The sequence below is a fragment of the Eretmochelys imbricata genome, chromosome 2, assembly GCF_965152235.1.
Source record: "Eretmochelys imbricata isolate rEreImb1 chromosome 2, rEreImb1.hap1, whole genome shotgun sequence".
In the NCBI taxonomy this organism is placed as follows: Eukaryota; Metazoa; Chordata; order Testudines; family Cheloniidae; genus Eretmochelys; species Eretmochelys imbricata.
The window spans coordinates 2,623,396-2,640,642 of NC_135573.1; the positions used below are offsets into that span (position 1 = coordinate 2,623,396).

General features: G+C 46.8%; 1 protein-coding gene across 3 annotated transcripts in view; it reads left to right on the top strand.

The window, feature by feature from the left end:
* LOC144260832 (casein kinase II subunit alpha-like) overlaps window positions 1–17,247 on the top strand; it is a 61,294-nt gene that overhangs the window by 27,811 nt on the left and 16,236 nt on the right. For 2 of the 3 annotated variants that reach the window (XM_077809638.1, XM_077809637.1), the window contains exons 3-6: window positions 8,357–8,492; window positions 12,535–12,646; window positions 13,878–13,979; window positions 15,759–15,809. In XM_077809638.1, the coding sequence (XP_077665764.1) occupies window positions 8,392–8,492; window positions 12,535–12,646; window positions 13,878–13,979; window positions 15,759–15,809 (366 nt within the window). In that variant the 5' untranslated portion in view covers window positions 8,357–8,391. Of the gene's footprint in view, window positions 1–8,356; window positions 8,493–12,534; window positions 12,647–13,633; window positions 13,786–13,877; window positions 13,980–15,758; window positions 15,810–17,247 lie in introns of those variants that run through there. The other variant, XM_077809639.1, reaches the window with a different exon arrangement.

Here is a 17,247-nt window from a genome sequence, read left to right on the forward strand (position 1 = left end):
AACAAATCTGATTTTAAAAAACTTGAATGTTTAACTAAATTCAAAAATTCATATGCTTGTTTTGTTAAAATATTATGTTTTTGCTGGTGAAGAAAAAAATCCAGAATACATAACATTGTAGTTTTAGTTAAATAAAATAATTTAAATGTCTGTCTGGTGATGTTCTCCTCGTAATACTGCACGGCAAGAAAATCTGCCAAATATTAATGATTAACCTGTTGAATTGGAGATAGTTCACCTCCCAATGACTTCATAACTGTCTGCCTCAATTACCTTCGGTAAATGAAATAACCAAACAATCTTTTTCTGATATAGCTGTAAAACTCATCTGAAAAGTTTTCAAAATAAATCACTTTAAAAATGTGTGTACCTTCTAAAAATGAAATGTACATCTATCTCCAAGTTGTGAAGAATATGTATTAAGGTTATAACAAACAATAAGAATGCACTTTTATGTAGAAATCCATGATTAAACCAAGTCCACCCTGGTGCCAAGCTTCTGTACTGAATACGAAGACAATGACAATAACGAGTCACGCTGTAAGTCATATTAGGCCACGTATGTTCCATGGAGCCATTCCTACTAGGAGCTTGTACATACACAGCTGGAGAAGGGCTCAAAGAGACACTATTGTCCAAGTGCTTAGCACTGCAGAACACTCATAGGCTACAGAAACCATATACATACTCATTGAAGGAGGACAAGGCAGGATGGCCTGTCCCACCTCTGATTGAACATGTATCTGTCAGCCCTTGACATTTATGTTTCCTTATTTTGAACTCAGCTGCTGTGTTGGTAGGCTTCTAACAACTGTCCTGATCTCCCAGCCCAACAGGAAACTAGCAGAAACTTCACAGCCAGCACAGATTATGTTTTAGAAAAATATATTCTTTAACACACAAAATCCTGGGCTCTATTCCTCTAGGAAATCCAATCGTCAAATCAACTACAAGAAATTCCATGGCACATCTCAAAGGCGTCTGTCCACCCAAAGGTGACAGAAAGCACAAACACACAGCATTTACATAATGCTTTTCCATTTGCAGTACCCTGGGCAAACACTAAGTAAACCTCACAAGCCGCACATGAAGTAGTTATTAGGTATTACCCCATTTGGGAAACCGAGGCACACAAAGGTAAAGTAACTTGTCCAGGATCACAGAGTGAGACAGGAGCAGAGCTGGGATTACTAGAATCAGAGTTTCTTGGTCTCCATGATATGCTCAGACCACTAGACCAGGGGTGGGCAAACTACGGCCCAGGGGCCAAATCTGGCCCTCCAGACGTTTTAATCCAGCCCTCGAGATCCCACTGGGGAGCGGGGTCGGGAGTCCGCGCGGATCTCGGAAGCAGCAGCATGTCCCTCCTCCAGCTCCTACGCATAGGGGCAGCCATGGGGCTCTGCATCCTGCCCCCACCCCAAGCACCGCCCCCGCAGCTCCCATTGGCCAATGGGAGCTGCAGGGGGTGGCGCCTGTAGACGGGGCAGCACACAGAGCCACCTGGCCATGCCTCTGTGAGGGGGGACATGCCGCTGCTTCTGGGAACTGCTTGAGATAAGCGCCCCCCAGAGCCTGCACCCCTGACCCCCTCCCATGCCCCTGGCCCAGCTCTGATCCCCCTCCTGCCCTCCGAACCCCTCAGTCCCAGCCTGAAGCACCCTCCTGCACCCACAACCCCTTATCCCCAGCCCCACCCCAGAGCCTGCACCACCAGCCGGAGCCCTCACCCCCCCTGCACCCCAACCCCCAATTTCGTGAGCATTCATGGCCTGCCATACAATTTCCATACCCAGATGTGGCCCTCGAGCCAAAAAGTTTGCCCACCCCTGCACTAGATCATATTGCCTTTCATCTTTACAAAGAGCCAATTAAGGAGATTCAAAATAAGACATGGAAAAATCTTATTAGTTCGCATCCGTAACTACTCACGAAAAAGATATTTCTGGGGGGAGAGTATACAAAATGTTAGGCTCTACAAAGAATCAGATGGGAAATACTGAGATCATCCTGCCATTCAATAAACCAGTGAGGCCTCCTCCGCTAGGATACTGTGTTCAGTTCTGTTCATCACATCTCAGAAAGGACATAGCAGAATCAGTGGGAGGCCAGGATGGACAGGGGAGACTGAGACTGTTGACTTTAGAGAGGAAATGACAAAGGTGTATAAAATAACAAATAGTGTAGAAAAGGTAAATTGGGTACTCCTATTTACTCTCTCAAATAATACAAAAACAGGCCCATAGTCAATGAAACTGAAAGGCAGCAAATTGATAAAAGGGAATACACATGATAAACCTGTAGAACTCACGGTCACAAAATATCTCTGAGGCCAAGAGCCTAGCAGGATTAAACCTGGGGTTGTGACCACTCTTGGCTAGACTGGAAGGGGGTTCCAATATTGGTTTCTATTGTAATGGACTCAAGATATGGGAAAAGCTGAAAACCACGAGCTTAGATGTTACTATGGAGAACAACTACAGTTACAACAGACAGGGAGGAAAAAAATAGAGGAGGGACATAAATCCTCCTTCAAGGAATAAGCCAACCACTTACTACCTGGGGTTCGGACAAAACTACCCCAAGGGGCAGGTTATTCCATAACTGTCCACCTTCCTCTGAAGCATCTGGTACCGGCCACTGGGAGAGACAGGATACTGAACAAGATGTTTCCCTGGTCTGATACAATATAACAATGCCTGTGTTTCTGTATGCTCCAACCTCTAGCCAAGTAGGCTCAATTCCTGCAGCATGTTGTCAAGTGCTTTAGGCTTCACACGCGAGTCTAGTGAAATAAACAAGAAATCCCAACACCCCATCCCAGTTATTAATTTTTTTTTAAACTAACAGCTTGAAAAGAAATCTCCTCTTATTAATTTTAGCTATTTTATTACTTACTTTTAAAGGCCCCAACAGACATGGCCCTCTCCAGGGGAACTTCTAATGTCACATATCCTGGGTTTCCAACCCCTCCATTGAGATCAGGTTTGACAGGCCTTTTGGTTTATCCAAGTTTAACTTAAAAATTCTGGCAGCAGCTGGTTGCTAACCAAGCTCCCCGACAATGAAATTCGCTCCCAATTTCAACTTCGAGGCTCAAATGTGTGGTGGATTTTTAAACTAAAATAACAAACATATGTGGGCTATGGCATTTTGTCTTCTAATGTTGGTGTTCTGAATATTTTTTATCAGGGTGGATAAAAATCAACAGTTTAAAAAAAATTTTAAATCAGATTTTTTTTATTTATATCAGATTTTTTTGATAAAATGCTTTTTGAGAGAAAAAAACCTATCTAAAGATAGTTTTAATTAAGATACATTATAGTTCAAAGACATCTCATCATGGAATAGGGATTATAAATTCTAATTGTGTAGTATGAGACAATATATTCATGTAATGTTTAAGAAAAGTTTTATAAATGAGTTCCAGTAGTTCATGGATTAGGGACCCAATCTTATGCAGTTCCAGGGGCTTCTGTATAGATTATTTAGGGTAATCTTTCTATCTACCCAATGGGATTCAATGCTTAGTCGAGAAGATACCATCAGAGATGCTTAGTTTAGCAGTTCTCAAACTGTGGATTTGTGTCTCCAGAGATAACATGCTTGTTAACAGCAAAAATGTTTTAAATAAATAAATAATATATAGAGGTGAGAAATAACAGGCCTCAACCCTATTGTCCCTCTGCAAATTTGTGTACACAGAGTCAATCCCTTACATCTCTCTAAAAGTGCAAAGTTTCAAAAAGTACAATGAATAGAAGATTGTTGGGGGCGGAATAGATCTGGAGAAGGAGAAAAAGTCCTGAGATAAATATGAGAAGGGAGGGACAGGCAGTAGAAACAAAATTGAAACTGTTTTGAGCAGCATATTCCAGAAGTCTCGAGGTCTTTCTGAGAGTAGCCTTCATTGATTTGATATCTACCATACCATTCTCTCACTAGAAGGGAAAACCTATAATGGCATCAGGCTGTAAAAGAGACCCAGTTTGGGAATATTTGAATGAAGTTCCTCTACCTGTGGATAAGACAGGCATGCGTGCAAAATGCAAACAGTGCAACAAAGAAATGCAAGGCCTGGTTGCCCGAATGAAACATCAGGAGAAGTTTCAGGAGAAATGTTTCTTCTCAGGAGGCAGCTGCATTGAAGATGATGAAAGGAACATGTCGGAACATGCAGGATCTTCAGGTTGGTAAACTTTTTTATTTCATACTTCTTTCTTTAGGACTGCCTGTCTTTCTTCTGGATTATTCTTGAATTCTCATATTTGAGCAAAAAATACAGTTGTTACTCTATGGTACTGTCACTTAGATGCAGTTGTGATAAAAAATGAAGAGCTGAAATAGGCAGATCTTCCTTTTACAATTTCACATTTACAGTAGTGCTGAGTGTCAGCGAATGCAATGAGAAAAGGAGTACTTGTGACACCTTAGAGACTAACCAATTTATTTGAGCATAAGCTTTCGTGAGCTACAGCTCACTTCATCGGATGCATGCATGCATCCGATGAAGTCATGCATCCGATGAAGTGAGCTGTAGCTCACGAAAGCTTCTGCTCAAATAAATTGGTTAGTCTCTAAGGTGCCACAAGTCCTCCTTTTCTTTTTGCGAATACAGACTAACACGGCTGTTACTCTGAAACCTGTCCGAATGCAATGAGTAACACTAAATGAACAGTATGGTAATAATTAAATAACTGCATTGACTTATTTTGTTTAGGAGAATCCATCCTCAACATACAGGATTCTGAAGACTCTCCACCTTCAAGATCACCATCATTTTCTATAGTTTCAGAGTTCTCTGCCAACGACAGTGTTTCAGTAACATCATGCATGTCTCACAGCTACAGTATAGCACCTGTAGCAAAGAGAAAAAAAACCTCCATCGTCCAGAAACAACCATAGGTAAAGTTAGTGATAAGAACCAGCAGATTACAAAAAGAGGTAATTAATGAAAAAATTGCCCAATTTGTTTATGTAACAAAGTCTCCTTTCCGTATCATTGAGAACCCATACTTCATTAACATGGTTAAGTCATTAAGACCAGGATACAGTCTACACAACAGAGCAGATGTCGCAGGCAAATTGCTGGATAAAGTGTATGAAAGAAACTGAGCAGTGTGCAAAAGACCTAGACGGTGAAATTGTTAACCTGAGTCTTGATGGGTGGAGCAATGTCCACAATGATCCTGTTGTATGTACTTGTGTGAAAACAGAAGAAGGGAATGTCTTCCTTACAGAAACAATTGATCCATCAGGAAATGCTCACACAGCAGAATACTTACAAGAAGTAGCAGTAAAAGCTATAACAAACTGTGAAAAAAAATTCAAATGTCTACTACGCAGCTTGGTCACAGACAATGCTGCAAATGTATCCAAGATGATAAGAAATTATTTAGAAGAGAGAAGAAGAGGAGATGGCGATGACATGGACATCCAGCAATCATCCCTCCATAATGCCACTATAATAAACTTCAGAGCTAATGGTGAACCATTCAATAAATATGTTTGCTGATGATGTTTTAAAGAAAGTCACAGCAGAGAACTGGTGGACGTGACTTAAGCACTTGGATTCAGAGACTGTTGAAGTGATCATCTCACTTTTATCAGCGGTAGCTTCTTCTGCCAGTTTCTTCCTTTGGACTAACTCATTCCAAATTGAGAAGTCGTTTAGGACCTGAAGAAGCAGGAAGGCTTGGTTTTCTTTTCCAGATTATGAACAAACAGGAAAATGAAGGTGAAGACGACTGAGTCAGCTGCCGAAGCCAATATTTTAAGTTTCTCATGTTAACCTGGCTGACATAGTCGAGTTAATTTTTTTTTAAAAATATTTCATTGAACTATTTTAGTTAAAAACAGTTTTAAGAAAAACAAACCTGATTTTAAAAAACTTGAATGTTTAACTAAATTCAAAAATTCATATGCTTGTTTTGTTAAAATATTATGTTTTTGCTGGTGAAGAAAAAAATCCAGAATACATAACATTGTAGTTTTAGTTAAATAAAATAATTTAAATGTCTGTCTGGTGATGTTCTCCTCGTAATACTGCACGGCAAGAAAATCTGCCAAATATTAATGATTAACCTGTTGAATTGGAGATAGTTCACCTCCCAATGACTTCATAACTGTCTGCCTCAATTACCTTCGGTAAATGAAATAATCGAACAATCATTCATTTTCTGATATAGCTGTAAAACTAATCTGAAAAGTTTTCAAAATAAATCATTTTAAAAGTGTGTACCTTCTAAAAATGAAACCTACATCTATCTCTGAGTTGTGAAGGATATGTATTAAGGGTATAATCAACAAGAATGCACTTTTATGTAGAAATCCATGATTAAATAGTCTTCCTAAACTAGTGATTTAAATCCTGATTTAAATAAATTTGATTTAAATCAAATCCATCCTACCTCTATATTTTATTTATTTATTTTCAAACATTTTTGCTGTTAACAAGCATGTTATCTCTGGAGACACAAATCCACAGTTTGAGAACTGCAAAACTAAGCATTTCTGATGGTATCTTCTTGACTGAGCACTGTGTCCCATTGGGTAGATAGAAAGATTTACGCTAAATAATCTATATAGAAGCCCCTGGAACTGCATAAGATTGGGTCCCTAATCCATGAACTATTGGAACTCATTTACAAAACTTTTCTTAAACATTACATGAATATATTGTCTCATACTATACAATTAGAATTTATAATCCTTATTCCATGATGAAATATCTTTGAACTATAATGTATCTTAATTAAAACTATCTTTAGATAGGTTTTTTCCTCAAAAAGCATTTTATCAAAAAAATCCAATTTAAATTAAAAAGTCAGATAAAAAAAAATCATTGATTTTTATCCACTTTGCTTGGCAGGATCAGAGACTGCAGTTCTCATCATGTAGAGTTCAGTCTTCATCTTTTGGGTGCTGGGAACTGTAGTTTCCTTGGTCACTGTATCCCTGTTTATAGATGTTTCCATTTTATGCAATTTCAGTAGGGGCTGTGAGCTCCTGGCAACTTGCCAGTGGAGTCCCTAGTATGGCAAAGTTTGGGTACCCCACTCTGTTAGATTCTGGTGACTCTCTGAGTCCATTTGTGAGTTCTGAAAGAATATTACCTGTCGTCCCTACTAATTGCCCAGAGCTATGGTTCTGCCCCTTTCAGGGTCATGATGGTTACTGTGTTTCACTGAAGCCCCTTGTTTCTGGGTCTTGAGCCAGTGGACACCTTAATTATTCCTGGTCGTGCTGGATGTTCAGCACACAGGTGCAGTGTACGGAGGATGCATTTAAACCAGATGTGACCTGGCTCAGCAGGCCTGGGGAGAGTCAAGGAACTGCTCGCCCTGACCCTGAGGAAAGAGTGTGGTTACCTGCCCTGAGGCCATTCTTGCTTTTCTTCCTGTCCAGAGAAGGGACCAGTTACCATATGATGCCTGAACAGGAAGGTAGGCTCCTTGATGGAAGATCACTCAAACTAATCAGAGTGAGGAGATATGAGAATTTGTCAGCCAGTACGTCATTTGGGTTGCTGTGGCTGTAATGGAGCATTATGTGGGGTTCGTCTCTGCAGGCTGTCCTCCTGACAGACAGGGTGGATAGCTGTGACCTGCTGTACTTTAGGCTCAGAAGATGTGGCCTTTGCCAGTAGTGCTCTGGGTTAGGTGGTTTGGGAGCTGCCCTGACGTAAACCCTCCAGTCTTGAGACAGATCTGAGCGTTGCCTCTGCTTGTGGTCTATATCCTGGTTCGGTACTGACAGCTAGAAAAAGGAAGAGCCTAGAAAAAGCTTTCTCCTTTGGGGAAGCAGCTTTCCAGACGGCAGCTAACTGGTTCAGTGAGGATTTGGTGGCGCTTGTTCTTAATTGCTGTGGAGCTCTTGAAACTGGAGACCCGTGGAGGGAGGTTTGTGCTGTTCACTTAATTGGCCCCCTGGGTGGATAGTGAGTGTGCTTGGGACGGGGGGGAGGGAGCGTGTGTGCTGTCAGAGGCTAAAAGGGCTGTCAGTTCTGCACACCCGAGGTCGTGTTACCAGGAGGAGGCCAGAATCTGGCCAGCAGTGGGAGTGTGGGCTTCCTTCGTTCTCTTGCACACATGCTGCAGTGCTGCTGACCTGAGCGGGTGATGTTTCAGAGGGGTGAGAGGCCGGTTCTTCCCGGTGCTGGAGCAGAAGTAGAGCACAGTGCCACTGGCAGCTGGGTACGTGTCTAGCCTCTGGCCTGGAAATACAAGCCACTGCCAGTTCTGTGTGGTGTCCTTTTTCCATAGACCCCTTCCTGTTCATGCATGCTTATCCTCCTCTTTCCTTATGCTGGTGAGTTTGATTCTCATTCCAATTGGTTTGTATTTATATTTTTTAGGGTGATTGAGGTGCTGACCCTCTGTCTGTGGAAGCATGTCGGGCCCAGTGCCGAGTCGAGCAAGGGTCTATGCGGATGTGAACACTCAGAGACCCCGCGAGTACTGGGACTACGAGTCACACGTCGTGGAATGGGGGTATGACTGGTGTCAAGGGAAACCCCAGGGACTTCTTGAGCCATGGGCTCAAAACTTATTTACCAGATTACTTGCGAACTGGCTTGTGGTATTTCTAGGTTGCTTAACACCATAATATCAATGGCCCATATTTTCAAATGGGGCCTAAAGTTAGGCTTCTGAAATATATATTTAAGTACCTTAATAATAATGATACCTAGCTCTTACCTAGCACTTTTCATCACTAGATCTCAAAGCACTTTAGAAAGGAGGAATCGTGTATCGTTATTATTATCCCCAATTTACAGATGGGGAAACTGAGGCACAGAGAAAGGCTTTGGCTTGCCAAAGTAGCAAGCCAGTGGCAAAGCAGGGTGAAGAACCCAGGTCTCCAGAGTCCTGGTCCAGTGTACACTCTACTAGGTCACACTGCCTAGTGGATAGAACACTAGCAATAAGTGGCTTAACTTTCAGAGGTGCTGAGCACCTGCCATTCGAAGTCCCCAGCACCTCTGAAAATTCAGCCATTTTCATTTTGGTGTCCAGCTTTAAGCACCGTGCATTTGCAAACACTGGCCCAAGTGCCTAATGCTGTGATTAGGATTTGCAGAGCATAGTCAATAGGGGGAGTTACTGAGGATTCTGGCTTTGGTAGGTTTTTATAATTTAAAAGAAGATTAAAATCAAGTTATAGTAACAAATTTTGAAGCCCCTATTGCTCTGAGCTGGTCTCTTCAGCTCTGTCTGCGCTTTGGATACTTTCTCATCATTGCTAACACCTGTGGAGCTGGACTGTCTGTTAGCTTTATGTATAGATAGGCATCCGGTGGCTTCTCTCATTTTCAGCACTGTAAGCGTGCGGGACTCACCCCGGGGGCTCCACCTGCTGGTGTCCTGGGAATTAGCTCTACTTCCAGCTTTGAAGTGCCCTCTGCAGGCCGGTGTCCCGCTTATGCCGGGCCCCCGTGTCCCTCCCAGACTCGGTGCTCCTTGTACACCAGGGTGCTGCCCCCTGGCAGTAACCCCTCACTTGCAGGGTCTCCCCTCCCCGGGGAACCCCTACCCCCTATCTCTACCTCGCCTCAGTCGTAGGCTCCTGCCAGTTACCAGCTAGCCCCCGCGCCCTGGGGCAGACTGCAGCGTAAGCCACTCATCACAGGCAAGGTTGGGTTTGGACCTGCTGCCTCGGTCTGACCTTGGGCTGTCCCCTGCAACCCCAGTACCTGTGGGCCTAATGCTAGGCTGCAGCCTGGGGCTTTCCTGGCTGGAGCTCCCCAGCTCCTCAGGCCCTTCCCCAGCCCTGCTCCAGTCTAGGTACTCTGCTTAGGTCCCTGCAGCCAGGTCCCTCCCCCTCAGAAGCTAGGGAGTCTCCTGAGCTTCAGCCCAGCAGCCCCTTTATAGGGTCAGTGGAGTCTGTTTGGGGCGTGGGCACAGCTGAGCCTGCCTCCCAATCAGCCCAGCCTAAGGCTCCCAGCCCCGGCCCTCTCCCAGGGCTCTTTTGAGCCCTTCCAGGCAGGAGTGGGTGGCCACCCCGTTACAAGCACCAAGTCCTGTCACTCCACTCAGAGCAGATCTAAATGACACAGCACTGAAAATGCTCTTGGTAGCCAGCAATGCCCCTATAGCAGGGTTCCCAGTGCTCCTAGCATCAGTGGAGCTGGTGGTAAGCTTGAAAAATGACCCTCGTCTGGAGAGTCTTAGCCACTCTTGTGAGTGGCTGGTTTGGAATATGGGAATTCTCACCGCTGGGGAAGTGGGCTGCTCTTTGAGTGCTAATGACTATAGGTAAATCTGTAAAATAAGCTTTAGCTTTTAACTTAAACTTCATGTGAGCTAGTACCAGGCCTGCTCTGCTGTGCTGGGACTGGCAACAGTCAGTGCTAACTGCAGTGTTGGGTTTGTTCTGTCCACTGGGAACGGGACTGAGATATACCGCACTCCCCGCCCCGTTTCATATGCCGGCCGCTGAACAGCCTGGACTGGGACCAGTGACCTGGAGAGGAAAGGTTCCTTGTCCAATTCCTAAGCTCCTGAGCCAGCCAGCCCCCGGGGAGCGTAATCCAAAACCTCGCGTCTCTCCAGTGACAATAATTCTACGTCCTTCCTTGGCAGCTTGTTCTGCCACTCAGACTGTTCCTAGAATGAACCTTTTCCTAGTACTGACCTGGACCTTCCCTGTGCTTGTTTCCCATTGAACAAGAACTGATCCCTGCTGTCTCTCACACACAACCCACTATGTTTCCTTCATTTGCTGAGCCTGACATGGTTGGTTTGTGTGTCCATGCTGTCCACTTGTCTCCCCGTGTTTTACTCTGTTGAGAGATCAGTTCCTTTTATTGACTCTGGTAATTTGCAATGTATGAAGTCAAACTCTCTGCCTGTTGTTCCTTTTCTTTCCCCATCTTGTTTACTCTTATCAGATCTTTGGAGGCTTTATACGTTTCCTCCCTGACTTACCAGAAATAATTGCCAATGCTTTGCTAGTTCCTTTAGTCCTCTCAGGTGAATTTCATGAAGCCCTGATGATTTAGCTTAAATGCAGGTTCTCTGGGTGGTATTTATCCTATTATTTCCTGATTCCCCCTTGTTAAGATTATTTTTACAGTGCTCCACACGTGCATGACCCTTTATAGATCAATAGAAATGGACAGGTCCCTGCACAGAGGAGGGCAGCATTGCATTGCAAGTACCATGTAAATCTTTGCCCTCCTTTAGTGCCTTCCATCAGTCGATGTTGGAGTTTGGAATGAATTAATCCTCACAGCCCACAACTGTCCATTTGTAGATGGCAAAACTGAGGCACAAAGAGGGGACGTATTGCTCAGGGCTACTCAGTAGCTGGGGGGCGGAGCTGGCAATAGACTCAAGGAGCCCTGACTCCATCTGCTTCTCAAAGGGAAGAGTGCCACGTTTTTGAATTGCCAAAACCATCTTCTTCAGCATGGAAGTGTTTACCCTCAGGGTTCTGGGTAGCTGCATTCTTCCAGCAATAATCTGCGCACACACTTGTGAACTTACACTCTGTTAAGCAGCTGTGTCATGGAGTCACCAGGCGATGCTCTGGAACTGCTCCCTATGAAGCCAGTCAGGACTCTGGGGAAGCCTCCTCTCTGTGAGCAGACTGTCTCCAGGGCAAGAAGCTTATACAGCTTCGACCTTCCTGGGCTTGACCTCAGAGCATTCAGCATCCCCTTCTCACACTGTGCGCTTCCTGCAGCGAATCTGCACAGATGGGGCTCCTGGGGAAGCCAGTGGGTCCTGCACCCCAACTCCGCAGTCAGACATGACTCTCAGCCAGCCAGTAAAACAGAAGGTTTATTAGACGACAGGAACATGGTCTAACACAGAGCTTGTAGGTGCAGAGAACAGGACCCCACAGTCAGGTCCATCTTGGGGCGGTGGGGCAGCAGCAGGGAGGCCAGATGCCTGTCTGGGCTTCCCTGCAATTCCCCAGCCACTCCAAACTGACTCACTCTCCAGCCCTTCCTCCTCTGGGCTTTGTCCCTTTCCCAGGCCAGGAGGTCACCGGATTCCTTTGTTCTCCAACACCTTTAGCTATCACCTTGCAGCAGGGAAGAGTCCAGGCCATCAGTTGCCAGGAGACAGAGTGTCGGCCATTTATGTACACTGGCCCTTTGCTCTGCAACAATTACACCCCCTTATCCCACCCCCTAGAGACTTAAGAAATGCATAGGGGAAACTGAGGCACCCCTACAGTATTCAGAGGAAACATTAAGAACAGTCCCACTTCGTCACAAGCTGTTGTGTCCCATCCCAGAGAAGGTTGTATTTCAGTGGTGAGTGAAGTGTTCTCTGTTAGTATCTAATCATAAAGCCCTTTGAGTCCTTTTGAGGTACACAAGAGAGCAGTATTCCTTTGCAATGGCAGCTGCTTTTCACCAGGTCTAGGATTTGTGCGTACATTTGTGAAGCCCTATATGCTATAGAACAGCTCCCAGTTCTCTTGCCCTCACAAGAATCTTTGGGAGAACTGCTCTCTGAAAATGACCCAGTGTTTGGTTCTGACCTGGGTTCTCCTCCTTCATCTTCTCTTTTTGTACAGCAACCAAGATGACTACCAGCTTGTGCGGAAACTTGGCCGTGGCAAATACAGTGAAGTCTTTGAAGCCATCAACATCACGAACAATGAAAAAGTTGTGGTGAAAATCCTTAAGGTGGGTATGTTGGGCAGGGGGCCTTGAACCCCATCCTGTTCCCACCCCTGGTGCTTCTTGTTCACCCTTTCCCTGTGCATTTGAGGCCTGTGCTACTGATCTTTGGGTGATGGATCCTTTGCTGAGGAAGGCTGTAGTTATGAGACAGGAAGGGAGAACTTTTCTTTGTCTGTCCTGTCCTCCTCTCCCTACCCGCAGCTCAGAGAGCTGATGTGATGAAGAGTCCATGGGAGAGGCAGGAAGATCAGCGCACATTCCCCCGTGACTGAAGGGAAATTCTGTGCTCCTCCTCATATTTAAACCCCACATGTGCCCTCTTTGCCTCTCTTCTCCACCATCCACTTACCTGGCACTCACTGACATAGCTTCTGAGGTTGGGCGGGGTGTCTATTAACATGTGCCAGTCTCTGCCCCACTTGGAGGTGCTACGGGACACACACACTCACTCTCACTCACTCACTCACTACCAGATGCACCAGGCCTTGTTGTTGCTGTGATCTAAAACTAAAGTAGCAGCCGAGGTTGGCCATGACTAGAGCAGGGTTCAAAGAAGAACGAGGTGAGCTCAGGGAGGGCAGGGCCGTCAGTGGCTGTTAGCCAGGATGGGGAGGGATGGTGTCCCTGGCCTCTGTTTGCCAGAAGCTGGGAATGAGCGACAGGGGAGGGATCACTGGAGGATTCCCTGTTCTGTCCATTCCCTCTGGGGCCCCTGGCCCTGGCACCTTTGGTCTGACCCAGTATGGCCGTTCTTATGTTCTTATGATATACTTGGCCGAAACGTCTGCTCCCCTCCCCCGAGATGGCTGCATCTCAGTGGTGCTGTGTGTGGAGTTCATGAATGCTGTGGCGGGTGAGCATTGAGGCTCCTCAGTTGCCATCTCAGTACGTCACAGCAGCCCTGACAATCCAGCACTAAATCCACAAGCTGAGACCAGTGCAGCTACCCACCGCCCAGAGGAGAAACAGTAACTGTGTCCTCACTCCCAGGACGATGAAACCTGATTGCAGCTCATTGTTTCAATGGCTCCACACCACCCACAATGTGTTACGGCAGCTCCCTTCTCCGTGGGGAGGAGTGCAGACTGAACAGCACTTCAGAGACTGGATGGGGTCTACTGTCTTCAGCCCATATCCTCCATGTAGGTTTTCCCTGCTGTCTACCCAAGTCATTGTGGCAAACAGGTCCAGTGAGGTCTGTCTGGTGGTAACCCTCTTATTTTCTCTTTTGTAGCCAGTAAAAAAGAAGAAAATCAAGCGTGAGATTAAGATCCTGGAGAATCTCCGAGGAGGCCCCAATATTATCAGTCTGCTAGATATAGTCAAAGACCCCGTGGTAAGGAGCGTGGGCTGGAAGGGAAGGGGTTGAAGATGAGAAGGAGTCCTAGTGGCCTAGTCTGCGGTGACTAATGCCGGCCATGGTTTCACCCAGTGATTCCTGCATCAAGCCCAGTGACTTGTGGCTGAGCTGGAACATGTTTCTTGGCCTTGTGGCAGCAGCATGCCTCCCATACAGGGAGTTATGGGCAGGGAGAGCTGTCAGGGCCATATGTTCAGCCCTCTAGTCATGGGTGGTGGGGGAAGACTCTGCCACTGCTGCAGTGATCCCTCTGGCTGTTTCAGGAGCCTTGGGGGTAACAGGCGGGGCCTGTGTGCAGCCCTCTAGCACCCAGGTAAAGGAGGTTTTGTGTCGGGGGGGGAGTGAGTATCCCCAGGTCACCTTATATTAGCTGAGATGTTTCCCCTTTGGAGCATCTGCTCTCCTGTCCCATTTTGTGGGTCACTGGTGGGCGACTCTGCCTTGCCCACTAACCTGCAGGTCAATAACAAGCTGATTTTGAAGGTGCCCCCTTAGGAGCCCTTCGAGTTTGTTAATGGGCAAGTGAGGCTACAGGATACTGCACCCCAGTGCTTCTGTCTGTGCTTTAGGTGGCACTTCCCACGCTTGGCATGGGCTGAGCTGACGGCTCCGCGGGGAATGGTGGAGAAACAGGACTATTCAGGCTCTGGCTCTGGATTGTTTTATAGACGGGCTGGTTGTCTTGAACTGGACACTCGCTCCTGGACTGACACCTTTAATGTAGCACGTTACAATAAGGGAACAGATGTGATCTTTGTAGCATGGCATGCTCTTGCTGACCCCTTGCAAAGAGGGGTTCATGTTGGAAGCACTGGCTGGGCTTAAAGTGAGGTTACGATCAGAAAAGTGACAATAGAATAACTGTTCACTTCTTATGCCCCATGGCAGCCTCCTTTGTCTGTCACACCTGCCTCTGGTACTGGCCAAAGGAGCATTTACTCCTCCCGTCCCCACCGAGACAGGGCAACTCTGGGAGTCAGAAGGGTTCCATTCTGCCCTGTGCGTCAAGAGCAGACTTGCCAGCTCGGTTCCTGCTGCAGGCGCCTTAGTCCCAGTGGTGATGTGGGAAACAGGAGGAGTCTGGCTGGCGTTGGAGAGTCGAAGGGAAATGTGTGCTTCTGGCAACCAAACAATTGTTTTTTCATGTGAAAGCTGAGCATGCAGGATCTGGAAGCTGCCAAAAGAGGGCAAAGCTGGGAGCCACCAGGTGGCGTCTTGGAGCAGAGCTGTACACTGACTGCAGCAGTGCTGGTGGGCACCGCTGGGATAAATCAGACCTCAGTTGGATGCAGCGTTTTCCTTCATGCCTGCCTTGAACTGCTTTGTAGTATTGCTGTTAAGTACTTGCTGCATCTCACCCCAGAGGTGGCTGCATTTCATTGGCTGGTGAAGTGATTAATATCTATGTGTGCATGTGCTTTTTTGTGTTATGGTGTGTGGAATACCTTAACGCTGGGCACTAGACACACAACTGGAGATGATCCTGGCGCAGGTGGCTTTCCAGTCCAGTTCTCTAGTGTAGCTGTGTGCAGTGTAACGCTGCGTGTGAAGCTCCTCAGGACCCTTTGAGAGGGAGAGCACTACTGAGATGGGAGCACACTGTGGCTAGTGAAGGGCTCTGGGCCCTAAACAGGGCAAGAGACCTGCTTCTTGTATCTGCCTTGCTAAACCCCTGGCTGGCTCTGTTGTCTGTGTGCAGGACTAAACCACTTTCTTTTCTTTCTCTGCCTTGGAATGGCTGGTGCTGCCTCACAGTCTCGCACGCCTGCCCTGGTCTTTGAACATGTCAACAACACAGACTTCAAGGTAAGTGACCTCCAGCCACTTGCAGATGTTCCCTGTAATATCAGGTCATTCTCGGATTCCTGCCCAGTACCTAACTTCTGTGCCCAGCCCCTCATTGCCTCATGCAGGGGAGGGGAAGGCCTCGAGCGGGCCTCTGCTTCCGAGCCCAACAAGGCCACAGAAATGGTTACTGTCACCCTTCAGTGCAGGTGGGTTGAGAAATGCTGACTCTGTGACCTGGAGTCATCACCGACCCCCTCAGGGATGTGCTCTTGCTGTTGACTGAAGGGGCTTAAAATCTGGGGGAGGAACCCAGGAGCTTGATGCATGGGATAGGAATTGCTGCACTGGATTGATCTTGCTGGTATCCCTCCAGCTCTGTTACACTGTTCAGAGGGGTGGCCTACCTCTGCCCTGTGTCCTGTCTTTGGCAGGGGCCTGTATGTGATGCTTTGAGGAAGCTGACAGGCACCTAATGCAGTTGGCTAAATGAGCATTATTTTATTTGGACCCGGGGACAAGGCCTCCAACGGGTTCACAATGGAAAAACAAGTGTGTCTGACCAGAGGGTGGGACTAGATGACCACCTGAGGTCTCTTCCAGTCATAATAGTCTATGATTCTATTATTAGTATGTGTTGTGAAAGTGACGTAGTGGTTAGGCCCCTCTCTGTCCCCATTGGTGTTATTTTCAGTGGGAAGTGTCCTTTAACCCCAGTGTCTCCTTGACGTTACAGTCAGACCCCCTCTCTTTCCTGTGTGCCAAGGGGCTCATCTCTGACCTGTCTCAGACAGGTGCCATCTGCCCTCTGTGGGTTGTTTCAGCACTGTCGTGCATTCTTTTTCCATCCTGGTTCTTCTACCTCAGGGGTTCTCAAACTGTGAGTCAGGACGCCAAAGTGGGTCACGACCCCATTTTAATGGGGTTGCCAAGGCTGACGTTAGACTTGCTGGGATCCAGGGCCCAAGCCCCACTGCCCAGGGCTGAAGCCGAAGCTTGAGCCCCACTGCCCAGGGCTAAGGTTACATGCTCCCCGCCCAAGGCAGAAGCCCTTGGGCTTCAGCTTTGCCCCCCATCCCCCACGGGCTTTGGTCCCCCCTCCTGGGGTCGTGTAGTAATTTTTGTTGTCAGAAGGGGGTCACGGTGCAGGACAGTTTGAGAACTGATGTTCTCACTCCATCCTCAGTGCCAGGATCTAGTAGGACCAAGTTTTCCCTGTTCCTAGGCCTAGGACAGGAGCATCTTGGGCCATCTGCTCTACCTCCATTTCACGATCTGGGAGTAGTGGAGTGCGGATGAAGGCATCCATGGAATGTGAGGTTGACCAGTTTGTGGGTTCAGTTCCTCTTCTGTTGGTATTGATGAGGGGTCTCAAACATGTGGGCTGCATGCGGCCTGCAGAGTTATTTCCTGCGGCCCACCATATGGGCCGACTCCACTGGCAGCCAAGCTCCCCCCG